General features: G+C 35.2%; 1 protein-coding gene across 1 annotated transcript in view; it reads right to left on the minus strand.

The window, feature by feature from the left end:
- Positions 1-310: 310 nt before the first annotated feature.
- The window catches only part of LOC100370292 (WD repeat-containing protein 48), a 30,002-nt gene continuing 11,559 nt past the window's right edge, over positions 311-18,753 (minus strand). The window contains exons 4-17 of the mRNA XM_002730500.3: positions 18,099-18,181; positions 17,063-17,192; positions 16,646-16,734; positions 15,159-15,260; positions 13,660-13,950; positions 9,221-9,311; positions 8,371-8,468; positions 7,582-7,689; positions 7,121-7,217; positions 5,677-5,766; positions 4,822-5,039; positions 3,987-4,063; positions 3,251-3,437; positions 311-902 (exon numbers count right to left, since the gene is read on the minus strand). Coding sequence (XP_002730546.1) covers positions 807-902; positions 3,251-3,437; positions 3,987-4,063; positions 4,822-5,039; positions 5,677-5,766; positions 7,121-7,217; positions 7,582-7,689; positions 8,371-8,468; positions 9,221-9,311; positions 13,660-13,950; positions 15,159-15,260; positions 16,646-16,734; positions 17,063-17,192; positions 18,099-18,181 — 1,757 coding nt within the window. The 3' untranslated portion in view covers positions 311-806. The remainder of the gene's footprint in view (positions 903-3,250; positions 3,438-3,986; positions 4,064-4,821; positions 5,040-5,676; positions 5,767-7,120; positions 7,218-7,581; positions 7,690-8,370; positions 8,469-9,220; positions 9,312-13,659; positions 13,951-15,158; positions 15,261-16,645; positions 16,735-17,062; positions 17,193-18,098; positions 18,182-18,753) is intronic.

Genomic DNA, 18,753 nt, shown 5'->3' on the forward strand with positions numbered 1-18,753 from the left:
AAGTGAAAAAAATACTTCTTATCGCCAGCGTAAATGCGTAATTATTTTTTTTACAGAAAAAGTAATTTTTCACCTTTGATTGAGTAACGCGTCGTAGAATGCAGATACGGGCATGCAAAATACACTTGTGAAAAGCTTGAAGTCTGACGATTCTAAAAATATATACTTTCCCGGGTCTATTTGTAGTCATTTAGTCACAATTAGAAGATGAAAATAAGTATGCAAATAATAGTCTCGCTTCCTTAAACGGTTGTAACAATACAACTTTTTAGCAAAACATTTCGATTAAAGGAAAAATTAATCACGAAAGTTCAATGTAATATTATATTAGTTTTATTTCTTTTCTTCAACAGTATGATATTATTTCATAATATTGTAAAATATGTGTTGAGATTTTCAATTCAATTTACATATTATTTAAATAAACATTATAAAACAGATATTCAAATAGTAGATCAAACCTGTATCTCACTCATTTCTTTCCAACAACTAGGTTTCAAATTAAAATTAATAAAAATAAAAAAAATATAGAGAGTATACATGTACATTTCTAGGATTTGTTGTTCTACATAAGAAAGCAAATGTTACAAACTTGTTTTCAATTATTTACACAAAAATCTAGTATAGGTAAATGTACACAATCTCTGGGAAACTGCCCCTCATGTTCAGGCCAGGCCCCCCCTATAAAACAATGGTATAGCTAATGATGTGACATTAGCACATTGTACTTGGTTTATAGCATTTTCTTAGGTGGGTTGGTCAGGATGCATTCCGGCAAGCTAAATTTAAAGACTGTACAAAATAAGTTATGTTGGTTTCTGCTTGTAATGCAATGATAGATCACCACCACTCTTCCAGATAAAGTGTTTGACTGTTCTCAAATCCATGTTTGGGTCTAATACCTGAAAGAAAGATAAGAATTGAGATTTATCTCTCTGTCCTGCACTCATATGCATATATGGTGTGATTATAATGTAGTTCTGGAGGGTGCCTTGTGGGATGTTAGGGGTATTCTGATCGGACAATAGGCATACTCTTCTATTCTATGGGATGGTAGGGGCATTCTGATGGGACAATAGGGGTATTCTATGGGATGGTAGGGGCATTCGGATGGGACAATAGGGTTTTCTGATGGGACAATAGGGGTATTCCGATAGGATGTGAGGGGTATTATGTTAGGGGGTGATGTTTGGGATCTTCTGGTCGATATTGAGGGTGTGCAAGCAGAATATTATGACGATGATGTTGTGCTGAAAAAATATTGAGGGTATCTTGTGTGATGTACTGAATATTTAGGGTGTCTTGGTGGGATGTTAGGCACTGTTACACCCTTTCACCCCTTGATTACACGAAGAACTGCAGTCAGATGTTGATAAGTCGTTACAATTGGTCAGGCAGTTTGTTTTGAAATTTACTTCATCTGTTCAAAATGTTGGCAACAACCCAGGAATTATCAAAGGCGTGATTGACAGGTCAACAACAACAAAATTAAAATGTAGCAAGGCTTGTTCATTTTGATAGACACCATGGCGGCTCAGTACAAATAAACTGATTGGCCACTATCTTTAGCATTATTGCTAATTTGCATAACAGAACAAATATTCCCAGTTCGTTCCCACACATGCGGAAGGTAGGTTGCTCGTTGTGTCAGACAAATTAAAGATGATGGAAATTCACAAGCCGGAGATGTTAATCAAAGTACATTATATGTACTATGGAAGTGTACGAATCACCCCAATTTACATCACTGAAACTCGGTTACTGCAGATGTCTTTCGAAGATTTTGTTGGGCTAATCACCAGAGAAATCAAATACGTCGGTCGGATGGTAGCAACACGCATTTAAGTACTCGATGATGAAACCCAAAAGCTGGATTTACCACAGAATGACCGATTTAAACTTCTACTCACTGACAACATAGTGCGCTCAAAAAGTGGGACACTGAAATTACAAATGCACGCGGTGGACGGGAAATCCCCAGCGATAAAGCCCTCTGAGACCAAAGAATACGTAGACACCGACAACGACAACGACACTTCGATGTCGCAAAAGCATAGACTTGACTTTGTCACTGATAATTCCAACAGGGTAACACCCGCAAAAATTCCGACGTACAAAGCCCCATCGTTACAGGATCGGGAGAATGAATTAACTGACAAGTTGGACACACTTTCATAAGTAAAGATCTCGGTTGAACGCGAATTGACTGACCTATGTCCCCCCCCCCCCCGCCGCTACCCCCGTTAGCTTTACCGGGATTAAACGTTGTCGAAGCAATGTGTGCACATTGCCACCATAGAGGACACAAGGAAGCAGGAAATCAAAAAAAGCAGTGTGTGTATATGAAGCTTGTCCAGGCTACATGTATTGTGGACGACTAGACAAGCACCATGTTTCCCAGGAAGAATGCTACCAGTTGCGATGTATCGCTTCACAATAGTGTGATCTGTTTTTTTCGAAACACCGCTCTGTCGACCGATCTTGGAATTTTATTTATTTATTAACACACAACATCCCCCGGAGGGAATGAAAAGGGTTACAAATCAGATATTAGTAAAAGAAAAATAACTACACAAAAAGTAAGGGAACAAAAAAGCATTAAAAAAAGATAAAAATTTGTATACAAGGAATGTGTTACTGGCTTAGTTTATGTAGGTGCTGCTGTCTTGTATTAAAACAGTTTTTTAAATATTGAATAAGACATTGCTCCCAAATAAAGCTGAACTACCCTCTCTCTTATTACAGCGGGTTTTTCCACACCTTGTGTATCCATTGCAACGACCTATAATAGTTGCCTGGATACTGACATGAAACTCAACTGATGGAACTTTAAAATTTTAGTAGCGTCGCCATGGTGTCTATCGAAATGAACAAGCCTTGCTACATTTTAATTTTGTTGTTGTTGACCTGTCAATCACGCCTTTGATAATTACCGGGTTGTTGCCAACATTTTGAACAGATGAAGAAAATTTCAAAACAAACTGCCTGACCAATTGTAACGACTTATCAACATCTGACTGCAGTTCTTCGTGTAATTAAGGGGTGAAAGGGGTGTAAGGGTCTTGGGTAGGATATCTTTGGCATATGTTATTTAGAGCAACCATGAACCTAAGCCTTAATAGACAGTGATATAATCACACTCTATAATACATCAATTGTTGAAAACAATCAATAATTAGTTCATGATTGTAATCAACAGCAATGACATAAATGTGTACATACTGTATACATCAAGACATAATTCCCATACCTGATCCTGACATAACAGCTCCACTTTATCTTCTGCCATTGATGCTGTATCTTCATCTTTTTCTGGTTCTCCTCGTTCTGTGGATGATGCTGTTGTCTGGGAAACATTATCGGCACCCATTACTTTTTCATAGACATGTTCCAGGACTTTTCTGACTTGTAACATATCACTAGCAGAGAGCCTGTCCCTATTAAGCAATGAATGACAATTGGGTCAACAACACATAGGTGACTCATCATTGTAGAGGTGTGATCTACACATGCAAGCATTATGTCATATTTACCCACAAATAAAACAGCTTTATCAATGGTAGTGCAGAAATGATCTATTGTGCTAAACAGTAGTGTGTTTTATTGGAGACAGCCAATTAGTGATGAAAGAATTCTGTGCTCACTATATAGTTGCAATTCTTCAGTGGCTGGATTTATGGGCTACCGATCAGCAAAAAAATGGCGAAATAAGCTCCCCAAACTCAACATCTGAAGATTTCGGATTTGTTTCGATCAAAAAGGTACCCCTTTAACAGTCATGTGCCAGTTGAAAGGTTTTTGCTCTCAATTTTGCGTACCGGAGGTACCGGTAATCACAATTTGGTTTTAGAAATTTCCCCATTTCTATTCCTAAACACCAAGCACTGTGTTTACAATTAAGTGAGAGCCAATAATAGTAAAATATAGTGACAACAGAGGTTCTATTATTCAACATCCTCATGAAAATATATTTGGCTTTAACTTACTTTTTCAGTGACTTAATTCCAGATGAGGAATGTGGTTGTAAGTAAAATGAAATTTTATTGAACTTCGGTGTATTTCTCTGAAATCACAAAGAACAAACAGAAAAACATGAGTGAACACGTCCATAGCTTATTACAAGTTTAGAGGACAAGATAAAAAAATCAACCATGGTAATATACAATAAAGATCCCATTACAATCACATATACACGTATGTACTTTGCCCTAGTATAAACTTGACCGAACTAACAGCATCACAGAACACCTTGATTGCTTGTCAGAGGCCATAAAATGATTGATATTACAGAGTAATCAAAGAAAAGACAGTGTCATCACAGCAGTGCAAATTATATATACATGTTATTTTAAGCTCCAGTTTGTTCTCACCTCAACACACAGTTCAAAATGAATATAGCAACAGGTAATGACAATGATCCACAATCATATCATAGTATGCTGTCTTAGGAAGCATTCAACACATGAATGACCCCCCCCCCCCTCTCCCTAATATATTGTATTCCGGATTTGTGTCCAATGTTTTATTCAGTCTATCATATTTACATATCTACATGTATTAGAAGCACATCTTTATATAAGCACATGTAGATGAATAATTGCATTTATTACATATTATGACCATATATGTCATTTTTATCAGTATAGGAATTACTAATAAAGCAAATACCTTAACTGTCATTGCATACCATCATTTTATTGGCAATCTAATCTGTTGTTGCTTTTTATACTTCTTTTCAGGTGAGACCCACCACAATGACTATATTTACAACACTCTACTTTCAAGTTTTGAGAGACCACACCAAACTCAATGTATACTTACATCTACAGTGATATCTACAACCCACAGAGGGACCGTCTCATTTAATAACATTTCTTCTGTTTCACCGCCAGCATCCCGACACAATAACCTGAATAACGTCCTTCCACCCACTTCGGAGAAGATCACAGGCGTATGGATTGGAACTGTGAAGTAACCGTTTCCATTCCTGGGTTCTAGGTTAACGTTGATGTCATTTGGGCTCATTGCATCACTATTCACTGAAAATGAAAATTGACAAATATGAGTTTAAGATGGTCAACTACCATTAATTCAGATGATCAGATTTCCTTGACTTTTACAATATGATTTTATTTAATATGCTTTTCTTCATAAAACCCAGATTTTCAGTGAAAAGAAAAACAGTGGGTTTTGACCATTAATTTTTACGGTGAGAAGGTTTCATCATACCTCAAAATTATAAGATGGCTGTCTTTAATTATTATGAATTTCTGATAAATACTATTTGTTTTATGAAATAATCTTTTAACATGGATTTCCATGGAAATTGTTCAGAAACTTTTTTCAGAAAATAGTTTTTTATCAAAATAATATTTTGAAGTGGATGAAATCTGATAGTTGATCACTTTTCTGTAACTCAATAATGATGTAACAACTTATGTTAATGTTAATAAATTTTGGCCTCTATTTATTGAGTCAACCTTGAAGTGCTACATTTGTTGGGCAACATATTTTACAGATATTGTGTACAAATGTACATTGATAAGGGTTCCATATTAACCACGACGCAGAACGAAGACTGTAGCATTTTAAAAACACTCTCAATCTACCATTTCATTTATTCAAAGTAAAACTAATACATGTTCAGATTGGTACACATTTGCATTTATTACCTACCATGATTAGTGATGTCATCAAGATGTGTCATTGCATGTGTTCTTGGCCAATGCTCTAACAGTGCTTGAAGTAACAGACCACCAAAATTAACTGAAATATACAAAAGTTGCATTTTATTACATAATGTATTTTACTGCTGAATTCATATATATAAAACCTACAAATTGTAAAACTTGAATTTCTTCTATTAGGGTAGGGGTTGTAGTTTTATTTTCACTCACTATCGGAGTCATTTTTCATCGATGTAGATTCCCACTGCTAAATATGTACAGCACAAATGGTTGTCAACATCAAGACAAAGCAATTTGTACACAGATATGATGTTATTGGAACAATACATACAATTTGTACACAGATATGATGTTATTGGAACAATACATACAATTTGTACACAGATATGATGTTATTGGAACAATACATACAATTTGTACACAGATATGATGTTATTGGAACAATACATACAATTTGTACACAGATATGATGTTATTGGAACAATACATACAATTTGTACACAGATATGATGTTATTGGAACAATACATACAATTTGTACACAGATATGATGTTATTGGAACAATACATACAATTTGTACACAGATATGATGTTATTGGAACAATACACAAAATTTGTACACAGATATGATGTTATTGGAACAATACATACAATTTGTACACAGATATGATGTTATTGGAACAATACATACATGTACAATTTGTACACAGATATGATGTTATTGGAACAATACATACAATTTGTACACAGATATGATGTTATTGGAACAATACATACAATTTGCACACAGATATGATGTTATTGGAACAATACATACAATTTGTACACAGATATGTTGTTATTGGACCAATACATACAATTTGTACACAGATATGATGTTATTGGACCAATACGTACAACGTATGTCTATTATTTATGCTGAAGTTGAGCCGACTGTCTCAGGAGGCAAAAAACAATGAACCTATTTCAGTTACTGTAGTTGCTCTGTTAGTAGAACATGTGCTTATGTAAATGACAAGTGTCTATGGCCAAATTATGAGATGAGTTTTTAATTCAGATTTACCGTTGATGCTATTCAACCTTGTATTTCTAACTAAATTAAACTCACTACTCAGAGAAATACTATTGCTTAGTTACCAATATGTCACTAAACATTGCATCTTGTTATTAATTATTCAAAAATATAATTAATACAATTCAGAAAAACAGCAGTAAAGTTGAAAGATACAGAGATTGATTTGGTAAATTACATTCACTGTTTCAATACTGGGACTTGATAACACTTGTAGTAAAATATCCTGATTGGTTTTCATAATATCTAATTTTGACTTGATTCATTTGTCGTTTAGTGCTCAATAGTTACATATCAAATAACCCTACTGAAGATAGACTCTTAGTAGTGTCTAATGCGTTGTTATGAACTTATATATTACCTTTTGCATCAGCACCATCATTTGGTTCAAGTCCTACATCTTTAGCAGAGACCCATGCAGCAAAACAGTCACTTTCTTCCAGATGAATACATAGCATCTAATAAAAACAAAAAAAAAGTTTTAAAAAAGCTCAAATGTGCTGGTGGTTAAATTGAAGGGCACATATTCCAAACAAACAAACATACAGGAATATGACCATATTTAACAAACTGAAACTCCACTATTACATTACAGAGACTATGTTTAGTAGTTTCATGTGGTAAATCAAAATGATAAAATGAAGATAATGTCTGTCTAAAAATAATCATATAAATATGAATACACCAAAATAGATTGACTATTTCTTAATAATTCTCATGAAACATAAATTGCTTACACCAAAGTATGTAACCTCTGAACACAATTTGGGAAGGGATTTATACTAAAAGAATAGGTAGGTAATACAGTATTTCTATACTTACCCCTATTTTGAGGTCAACACTGAACCAATTTGGAACATATACTCTCTTGAATCTATTTTTAATTTCTAGTTCTAGATCTACTTTGCCTAATTCTTTAATTCTGCAAGCCTAGATAAGATAAACATACACACAAATAGTTAGTATACAAGATAGATACACCACTAATGACAAAGAAAGGGGTTCAACCCCATTATACCATGAAGGGCTTGTAATTCAGAGGCCCAGAGGCCATGATCACAAAAAAACATGGCTGTGGATAATTTGCAAGACAATAGAACATGCTAATCACTTCTATTATACCCATTGTTATGATAATAAAACCCTGGCCTTGTGTATCACAAGTTCCACAATAGCTAATTATGAATATCATATTTCAACTAATCACTTGTTTTACTATGTTCAGAACAAGCCATTTCTTGCTCAACAGCTATTTTCAAAGGCAGGACCATTAAGGCCATACTCTCTTGGATTTCCCCTACCTGAATGCCTTGCACATAATTATAATCTAAAAATATCTTCCAAAATCCAGTCAGAAACAATAAGATTACCTTACATATATTATCCAATATCATTTGTTGATAGAATTGGTTGATGGCTTCACATATGTATGCAGTCATATTTCACAGTAAATGTCACAACTGATGTTGATATGCCCCTCAGCCAGTGCTATAATCTTTCTTGCTAACAGAGTCCTGGTTTCATTCAGACTGTGCGCTGATTGAAAATCATTCTTTTTTTAAGCAGCACAATGTATGATGACGTATTTCCTTTGCGTGTACAATGACTTACCTTCAATACATCCCATAATGCAACAACATCATCAGTATCTTTAGTTAATATATGTCTTTTATCATTTAAAACATGGTACTGTACAATACTGGCCCCTCCTACAGAGTGAACAATCAGATTTGTAATATCTGGGTCTTTGTGAACATTGGTGAATTATTCAAATATTCATAAATTATGTAGATTTCCAAGTGTTTCAGGTAAATTTATTACAATATCACAGGACCTCTATTTGCAAAAAAAATTCATATCCCCCCCAAAAAAAACCAAATTTAAAGGGTGTCGGTCGTTGCGCTGAACTGCGCATCCACGAGATATGAGTCTCATATAAACAAAGATGTAACTTGGACTGTTGCGCAGACATAACCAAGCTTTAATTAGGTAATTTTTAAGGCAAATAGAAGATATCAAAGGAATCACTGGCAGTAATTAGTGCATGTCGTGCCAAGGTCAAAACACATGCTTGTGATTTCCATTAGAAAAGCACACTGGATTATGGGAAAATCAATGTTTATCAACACATATGGTTATACTTTATGATTCTTAATTCATAAACATGGCAGTTCTAGGACTTTATTCCAACTTATAATCATCCAATTATCCAAAACCTGCCTTCCTCAGTTGTGCCAATAGATCAATAATTGTCAAGACTGTCAAGTCCCCTGCCCTAGTCAGGAATTGCCTTCCCCAGCAGTCCAGACTTGCCTTTCCCAAGAATCAGGACTTGCATTCAAAAAGTGTCATGATTCAAATTGCTCACTGTTGTTTTCACTTCCACCCAGCCACTACACACAGAGTACAATTTATTTGGATAGAATGAATACATTTCTCACCTTGTAGATGCATGACTTACCTTTTATTGTAAGATCTGGTTGTGTGTTCATAGGTTCAGTTCTGTTATTATCATAATCTCCTGAAGACCTTGAACTTCTATTTTTTAAATACTAAAATAAGAAAATATAGAGTAGATAAAATTCACCCAACATTACAGAAACTTAATTATACATACAGTATTTCTATTTAGATAAATATCAAAGAGACGAGGTATGTATGGGGGTCGCGATTGTGCGACTCGCCGAATGTCGATTATTGCACTCTGCGACAGGATCGCAGTGTTACTCTGCGAAGAGCACGATTCCCATTGGTTGGTTGGTCGAAAAGCGTGAATCTCAATGGTCGATCGATTTACCTCCATGATCGATATAAGGGTACACCGCATGCCTTATAGAACTGTTCAGTTTTAAATGGTTATTTCGCAGACTGCTCGCGAACTACGGTAAACAAGTATTTACGGCCGACATGCCGCACAGTTCGGTAATCAGCAAGTATTTAACATTGATTTATTAACATATATAACATCCCCCGGAGGGGTGAAAGGGGTTACAAAACACATGCACGTTGGTGTTGGCTGCCTTATTACAGTGTAACATCAGGGAGCTGGTAACATTAACGCCATCTTGAAGTTGTAAGGCTTCGTCCGCAATAATGCTCATTAGCATAGGCGGCAGCTTTAAAGCGAGTAGAGCGCGAAGTACATTCTTTTTTGTCATTAGCAAGTATAATTTGTTGTGACTATATTCATCACTTTGAACTCCCAAATAAAGCGTGTAGCAGGTCAAACTGTTTCTAGGCAATCAATATCGTTTTATTAAGAATATTAAGAGAGAAAAAAACGTAAAGCTGTGTGAATGGATTAAAACTCAGTGTTCTCCACGAGGGGTTTTAGCAGGGCGCAGCGCCCTGCATAGGAAGTCGTGCGCCCTGCATAGGTAGTCGTGCGCCCTGCATGGTCAACAAGCGCCCTGCATTCACATTTCCCGCCCCGATCAAATACATTGTATTGTTAGTTGAGTATCCACGAGGGGTTTAAGGGGGCGAAGCACCCCTCTTTAATTTATTTGCGCCCCTCTTCAATTTGTAGCGCCCTTCTTTTTATCTTCAGCACCCTCCTTTGTTTTCGGTGACAGTGGTTTCACATTCCCGGAAGAAGTCACGACGACGTTATTGAGAGACCTCTTATTAATTGACAGGCGATAAAACAAAGAACTAAGAGACAGATAGTGGCATAGGTGACAACTAGGACAATGGATTTGATGTCTGGGGAAAAACTGGCTGAATAAATAAACTAAAAACAATGAATGGATGCGTGAAGTGATTGTCACAAGCATTGTGTTAATCATGCAATGGGATAGTCAAAACAAGTTTTCTCATGCCTTTTATTGGCGAAAAGTAAAAAGAATCATCAAATAAATCACCAAAACAAAACGTACGGTAAACACTGAAACAACATGGATGTCACGGTATCTGATTTGACCTTTGTCCTCAGTACCCACAATGCAATCAACATAATGATTAATTTATTTACAGTCATCGGATTCTTTTTCTTTTAAATGGTAATTTTGTTATGTGAAAATATTTTTCTTCTTATTACTTGGGGTTTTCAACTATTACAATATCTCAGTGCATTTATAAAACCTATAAAAATGGAAATATTTGAAAGAAATTTAAAATAAATAAATGAAAGGCTAGAATTTCACAACTTGTTCCATTACAGTTTTACAAAGAATAAAATTGATATTCTTCAGTTGTCAAAGTTGATATCTTTTACACATCAAGTGGTTTAACTTATTCATCAAAATAATTCAAGAACATTAATATAGTACTTGTACACAGTATTTAATTGATGTAAATATAAAAGTGCTAAGAATTTCCTTTGAAATGTTTGATTAGTATGCTAATTATATGCAAATTAAATATGCTAATTATATGACAATTAGCGCCCCTCTTTAAATTTTATTTGTGGAGAACACTGATTAAAACTACTGCTGAAGATAGAAATCTAAAAAGGCAGTGTCAACGGAAAATTAGATGGGTGCACGCTCTCTGCATAAATGGAAACGATTGCTTTGTTTATTTGGCCGATGTCGACGAGCAACAGATTTCCTGCACTCACTTCCTCGTCTGATTACCGGCCCTCAAAGGTCTCACGTATCGGCAGCGTCATCGGTTAAGAAGTTGAAACTCTTTCGCGTTGATGCAAATATTTCAGCCTGATCGTCCCTTTCGAACCACTCGCGAGGTTGGTCATAATATGACCTAGACGTGCTTGCAATCTGTTGCGATTCGGATGAAAAATTTATGAAAAATCAATATAAATTGCGTAAACGAGGGGTGAATGCTAAAGTCCTGTAATTTTTCATCAGAGTCACAGCAGGCTGCGGGCAAGTCTAAATTAGTAAACATGACCCTGAGTTGCAGATATTTCTTTGCCTCGTCTGTCAGTGGCGTCATTGCTTTCTTTCTTTTCATCGCCATTGCGTTAGTAAGATGGTGATATTAAAACAGAATATAGACTTAGAAAATAATACGATTTCTCAGACGAAGTCTTGACTGATAATAATGCTGACAATGGACGTTAGATTAATATGCATTGTTTGCGACAGGAAGCTTGTCACCCGTTCTATCAGAATCGTCAATAACAGAGTATTACCGGTAGTATACACATACATGTTATAAACATTATGAAAATATTAACGAAACGGTAGTAGTGTTAGCGTTTGAGCACTGGTCCTTTCGAAATTTCAAAAAGCTTGAATGATGAATCAAGGTACAAAGTGACCGTTTTATCAATTATTGAAAAGTCAAGAAAAAAAAAGAAAATTTCCCTTCCCGCTACCTTAAGATCAATATGGACCACCGAAATTTGGCTTTCATTTAAAAAAATAAACCATAATTTTCAGTAATACTGACTTCGAAAATGATGATACAAAAATAATTACATTCATACCACAAACCAACGTTTTTGTTTACTTTTCACAACTGTTACAAAGTATTTCATCTCTGGTGGTTAAAATACAAGCTGATCGATAGTAGACCACAAGTTTGGAGTCCGTTTATGATCTAAACGAAGGCAGACGATTGCAAACAATTGCTGTCATGGCAAAACGTTGCACATCGTGAATGATTTTTTTTCACTGCATGCACATTATTTTTCTTGATGCACTCAACAAAGTCAAAGCAGACATACAACATTCGTTGCAGAACGCGTGAAAAGTACTTCGCGTTCCACTCGCTTTGAAGCTGCCGCCTATGCTAATGAGCATAGTCGTCGGGACGAAGCCTTACAACTCCAAGATGGCGATAACGTTACACCGTAAATAGGCAGTCAAAACCAACGTGCACGTTACACTATTAAACTTTTCTAGCCAGCGATGTGATGTGTCTAATCACCGTAAACCATGTGTCATTTGTTTGGTCCCACAATTTGTCTTCCATGTGCTTGCCGATCATCGAACAGTGCGGCATGTGGCCGGTACATAGTGTTTACACACTTTTTTTACCGTACCATTTTTACCATTTAACTTAACTTTTTATAAGGCATGCGATGAAAATCGACCATTGGGATTCGCGCTGTTCGACCAACCAACCAATGGGAATCGTGCTCTTCGCAGAGTGACACTGCGATGCTGTCGTAGAGTGCAATAATCGACATTCGGCGAGTCGCACAATCGCGTCGCAGAGTTAGTTTTTAGACCCCCATACATACATAAAGAGACAGATACAAAAAAAAGGGTTTTGGCACGTTTAGTGAAAAAATTATTCAATTTAGAATGGGTTGAAACACCATTGTAGCAACCATGGAAATAGCTAAAAAGAATCTAAATTATGACCTGTTAATAGCCGAAGAAGATGTGCTTTGTCTTTAATTTCACAGTAAAAGTAGAAGTTATTGGGTTATAATTTGTATAGCTAGGCCAACATAGTCTCATTTCTTGGGCATTTTTGTGACTGACCAAACTATTTCCATTTTTTGACAGCAGTCAGTACAACACACTTTTAGTCCACTACTACAATAGGTGATTTTCCGTACAATTGCGAGATCTCGCGAGATGCATGAAAGACGCGCGCTGAACGTCTGCCGCAAAAATCGAACGATTTGATTTTGAACTCGAATTTCCTTATTTCGTAGCTCACACCGACCAGCCGATCTTCGACAGAGGAATATTGCTTCCGAATACCCTCACTTAATCGAAATTGCCTATCATCAAATGTGGACAGCACATTATTAAGCATGGAAATGTCCCCAAAATACTTTTGCGTTTGTCGAATCCCACGCGATGTTTGACGCGACTACGACGCTATGACCTTTGTTTGTCCTGTTTTTACGTTCGATTTCACGCATAACGCATGATTCTCGCAGTGTACGGAAAATGGTCTATTTACTTGTGACTAAATAACTGTTTCTGTCAGTTCAGTTTAATGAACATTAGATACATTTTGAGCGTTACTTACCCATTTATTAATATTCGATTTAGTTGTAGCGACCCACAGTGATAAAGGGTCATCACATAAACACATGCGTAAAATTGGCGCACTCTCCTCGCATACTAAAACACTGCTATCGGCTATTCTCATATCTGTCTGAAAAATTTTTCGGTCACGACCACCTGACCAGAATGTTGTAAATGTGTCGTTAGCTTGTAGAGCCCATACACCTTCGTCATGGATACGATACGTTGACATACATCGCTGCTGACCTATTGACCATAATCGAATTGTTCCATCTGAACTACCAGATAGACACTGTCAACAAATAATATACAATATACTGTAAAACCATTTATTTTCACTGACATTCATCTTCACTATTTTGTGATTTGAGCATTTACTGCATTTTAAAGTTCATAAATTTGGCATAGAAACAATGACTTTCATTGTGAATTTGCAAGTTCACGTAGCTTTAATTTATCAGTTTACAGTATTACAATGGAAACAGCATCAGTGAATGACTTTTACCCGAACACAACATATGCATCTCGCTATGTTCTATCCACGGAGTGCTAATATAACAAGGGACATTTGATGTTTTCATAATCCCTTTATTACGTGCAGTTGGACCCCTCTGTATTACTTGGACCACATAAATTTGGTTAAAACAATACTTTTTCATACTCCCATCTTTTGACATATCCTCTTATTACATTTTTCAGTCTTTTTGTGTTTTGTTCACACTTTCCAAGTTTGAATTGTTTTTACCTCTGACTAAACTCCACTATCATAATTCAACAAGTTAAATTTAGTTTTTCTTTTCACAATTCAGGCACTGCATGGTCCAAATTAATGAAAGAATTATGGTAATCAATGTAACTAAGTGTACTAATTGACAATCAGTATAAGAAATAAGCCCTCAAATAGCAGTCAATAAGATAAGAAATAAGCCCTCAAATAGCAGTCAATAAGATAAGAAATATGCCCTCAAATAGCAGTCAATAAGATAAGAAATATGCCCTCAAATAGCAGTCAATAGTAGAAGAAATATGCCTTCGAATGGCAGTCAATAGTACCATAAATATGCCCTCAAATGGCAGTCAATAGTACCATAAATATGCCCTCAAATGGCAGTAAATAGTACCATAAATATGCCCTCAAATGGCAGTCAATAGTACCATAAATATGCCCTCAAATGGCAGTCAATAGTACTAAAAATAATGCCCATAATGTCCAACAAATGCAAAGTTTAAACAAAATCCATCAATAATTGCTTGATTTGTTAGCACAAAAATGGCCACCGTTCGAACGCACTAATTATGCCCTCAAATGGCAGTAAATAGTACCATAAATATGTCATCAAATGGTAGTCCATAGTACTAAAAATAATGCCCTCAAATGGCAGACAATCAGTACAGAAAATATGCCCACAAATGGCAGGCAATAGTAGAAGAAATATGCCCTCAGATGGCAGTCAATTAGTTGAAGAAATATGCCCTTCATTTCTGGTCTTTGATACTTACTTGTGTACCTTCTCTATTCAATAATAAAGCTTTAACATTATCAGTATGGCCTTTTAGTTTCATTAATTTTGCACAAGTACGTGGATCCCACACACGAAGTATCTAGTCAGAAAAAAAGAAACACTGTTATAGGCTTAGGTGAATGATGTCATTATGCTGAGTTGAAATCAACCATGTTGTTTTATTGTTTTTCAGATACCATATAATATAAATCATTCCAATCCAAGTGATGTCAGCTGCACACTACTATTTAATCTACTGCAGCTAGCTTACAATACAGTTGATGCAGGAATATATTATTTAGCTTGTTGGTATCCCTGCTGCCACCTTCTGTTTTCTCCGCTTCGCTACTGAAAAATAGACCCCAGAACATTTGCTAATATAATTTCTGTTCCATCCACTATAAATTTGCATATCTCGACCTTTAGCTTTTAGCCCTTAGCTAATCATGTAAGACATGAATATCGAAGGTCACCGCTTGAATAATTAATAAATTACATGCCCATATTTGTCAACTGGCAGGTTATTCAAATACTGAAATCATGTAGGCATTTGCTGTTTTGTATTTTTGTTCGTTCTTGATGTTGCATCTTCAAAGTCACAGTAAATCAATGTACAATTAATGTAGCTGCGTTGAGATTATACGTTAAATAGACAAAACACTTTTCATTTTTTAAAATGTCATTCACTGGCACCTTTATCAGCAATGGGATGTTTTCTCATCAATAGTTTGAATAAATTTAGTGTGTGCATCAAAGTTGAAACAGATAAAATATTGCATAGAAATGCACAATCAGAAATGGAGACTCCTAACAAATGTATTCGCTTGTTGGAAGGAACTCCAAGAAAGATTGTCAGAATATCTCCCAATGACTACTGTCGTATATATTTATGTGACTTGTGTGCATATGATAAACCCCAACAAGATTTGACTTTATGTGGAAAAGATTTGTGAGACTCAATTGCTGATGATTGAGATTTTGTTTACTTTAGGGCATATGAATGACATGAATAAATAATTTACTCATTAAAAATGTGACCAATCAATAAGCTAAGTCAAGTTTCAAAGCACAAACGATGCATATAGCAAATGTTTTTGAGTCTATTGTTTGGTAGCGAAGTGGAGAAAACTGACGGAGGCAGCTGGGATAGCTGGCTGGGTACTTTTAGAAGTTTAAATGAGAAAGCAATCATTTACAGTAGACCCAATTCACATAAGAACATAAAATGCATTATTATAAATTTCAAATTTGGATATGGATACTTTGTTCAATGCAAGGTACATAATTTTTTAAACAGATACAGTCAGCTACTTCTGATTATTAAATATACATATCCTGTTATCAAAGTAATGAAGCTGAAATGAAAATTTAGAAACACAAAGGTCGTGAAAATATTTATACATCCACAAATACTTTTTAATTACATAGTTGCACTAGTCATAATAACTTGATATTAAGGTTACTTATTGCAATTATATTGTTTACCTTTTCTGTAGAACCCGACACAATAACATTACCGACTGAATTCATTGCTAGACTGTATATACTATCTTTTTGTCCACTAAGTGATGAAGCTATAAAAAAAAAAAAATAATCAACAACAAAATAATCAGGAAAAATGTATATCAATTCTTTCACTGATGTGCTTCAGGCAGATAAATTAAGGTTACACAGACTACATCAATACAGTCATTTTATTTAGACAGGAATAGGTCTAATTTTGGCATTGTTTGTCAAGATGGTATTATCATTTCATATTCAAATAACTAATAAATAATACATACTTAGGACATGTGGGTATAAAAACAATAAAAACTGACAGAAAAAAAGGACAGAACCATATGTAGGAATCATAGGAATGAATATAAAATTAGTACACAGCATGAACTGTAATTCACTTACTTGTAACTGTATTATTAGATGCTGTAAGGGCAGTCAATGTATTCACATCCCATAGAAATATCTGTTTATCTAACCCCGCTGATGCCACATGCTCGCGGTCCTTTGCATATGCCAATGCTTTCACATAATCCTAAAAATGCAACAAAATTAGATTGAACTCTATATAGGTAAATTTTTACAGAACATACCAGTAAATTCATTTATTAAAACAAGGTTTGAATTTTACGGGTAAATTGGCATCAAAATAGATTACGACGATTGTCTTGGTGTAGGAAAATACAGATCTTGCTGAATATATACCCACGTACTATGACAATTTTATCAAATTAGTGTGGAAACTAGGTGCCCTCTTAACTTAAAGCTAAAGACCTATTAACAGAATTACATGTAAATATCATCTACATGTGACTTTTGTAATGGTATGGTAGAAACATACTCAAGAATCAAAATCCTAGAAAATATCAACTATGTTAAATAATATCACTGAAAATAAAAACTAGTGGTTTCATTGGTTCTGGTTCTTTTCAGTATCTCCTACAAAAAATCAACCACATAATTATTAGGCAAATTGTTTATTGTTTGTATTACAGTTACTAGGTTCCAAAATTTTTTCATTTAATGAACAAATATCACTTGCAAACAATCACTTAATCGCTTTGGCAAAAAACACAGATTCGTCATAATGTTTGTGACCGACATATGTCCTTTGACCTGATAAGTCAAGAATGTCATCATTAACCAATCAGAATGCCCCAAGGTATAATGTCAACAAAACCCAAAATTTTCTGAATGGTAGTGATAAGATTGCATTGCAGAAATGACACAATGTGCTGCTGAAATGGATTTCAGTTGAAAACTACATGTTTTTGAAAGAGGTAAAACAAATGTTGAAATCAGAGGTTCAGAGTTTACAAATTCTAATCCAAGACTGAGAGGATGCTTAACGATAATATGACAATTGTCTGGTTTTGAGTGCTGGTCAAGGCAAACAATCTCTACTACATGTATACATGTATATGATAAAAACTCATACTACCTTGTGTGTTCGTAGCGTTGACATGCAGAATCCTTTGTGTGCATTCCATACTTTTACTGTTGTGTCTGAAGATGCTGAAATTACTGTGGATGAAATACAAGAGAGATTATGTAATGATATAACCTGAAGTTGTCTACTTAAGACGTATATATAGTAAAAAGGACCACCAAGCCATATTATACTATCATTACAAGAAAAAGTGATGAAATTAAAATATGTATAAAATCAGGTGGTCCAATAAATGGAGGGGCCTAATTAATAAACTGTAGTCCAAATGAAAAGGTGTTCAGATTGTTTTTCCTTTTTTAATTATAAAGATTTTGGTAGTTGGTATTGTGAAGAAAAAGTTACGTCAACGCAAGTTGCGTGTGGTAAATAAAAAGATAAGGACCTCATAATTTTGCATTCACACCAGCAATTCTCACAGGAGGTGTAAATATGACGGCCACTAGTAATAGTTTCTGGGCCATGTAAAATGTCATAATATTAATATACATACATATATAAACTTGTTGAAACATGGAGCTATTCTCATTTTGGCTCTATTGGCGATCCGCTCCGCTAGGATTGCCCTTATAATCACTTTTGTCGTTTTGTGTGTGTGTGTGTGTGTGTGTCTGTGTGTGTACATTTCCAGTGTTCCAGTGTTCACGTA

Source organism: Saccoglossus kowalevskii, chromosome 14 (assembly GCF_978046115.1).
Source record: "Saccoglossus kowalevskii chromosome 14, keSacKowa6.1, whole genome shotgun sequence".
In the NCBI taxonomy this organism is placed as follows: domain Eukaryota; kingdom Metazoa; phylum Hemichordata; class Enteropneusta; family Harrimaniidae; genus Saccoglossus; species Saccoglossus kowalevskii.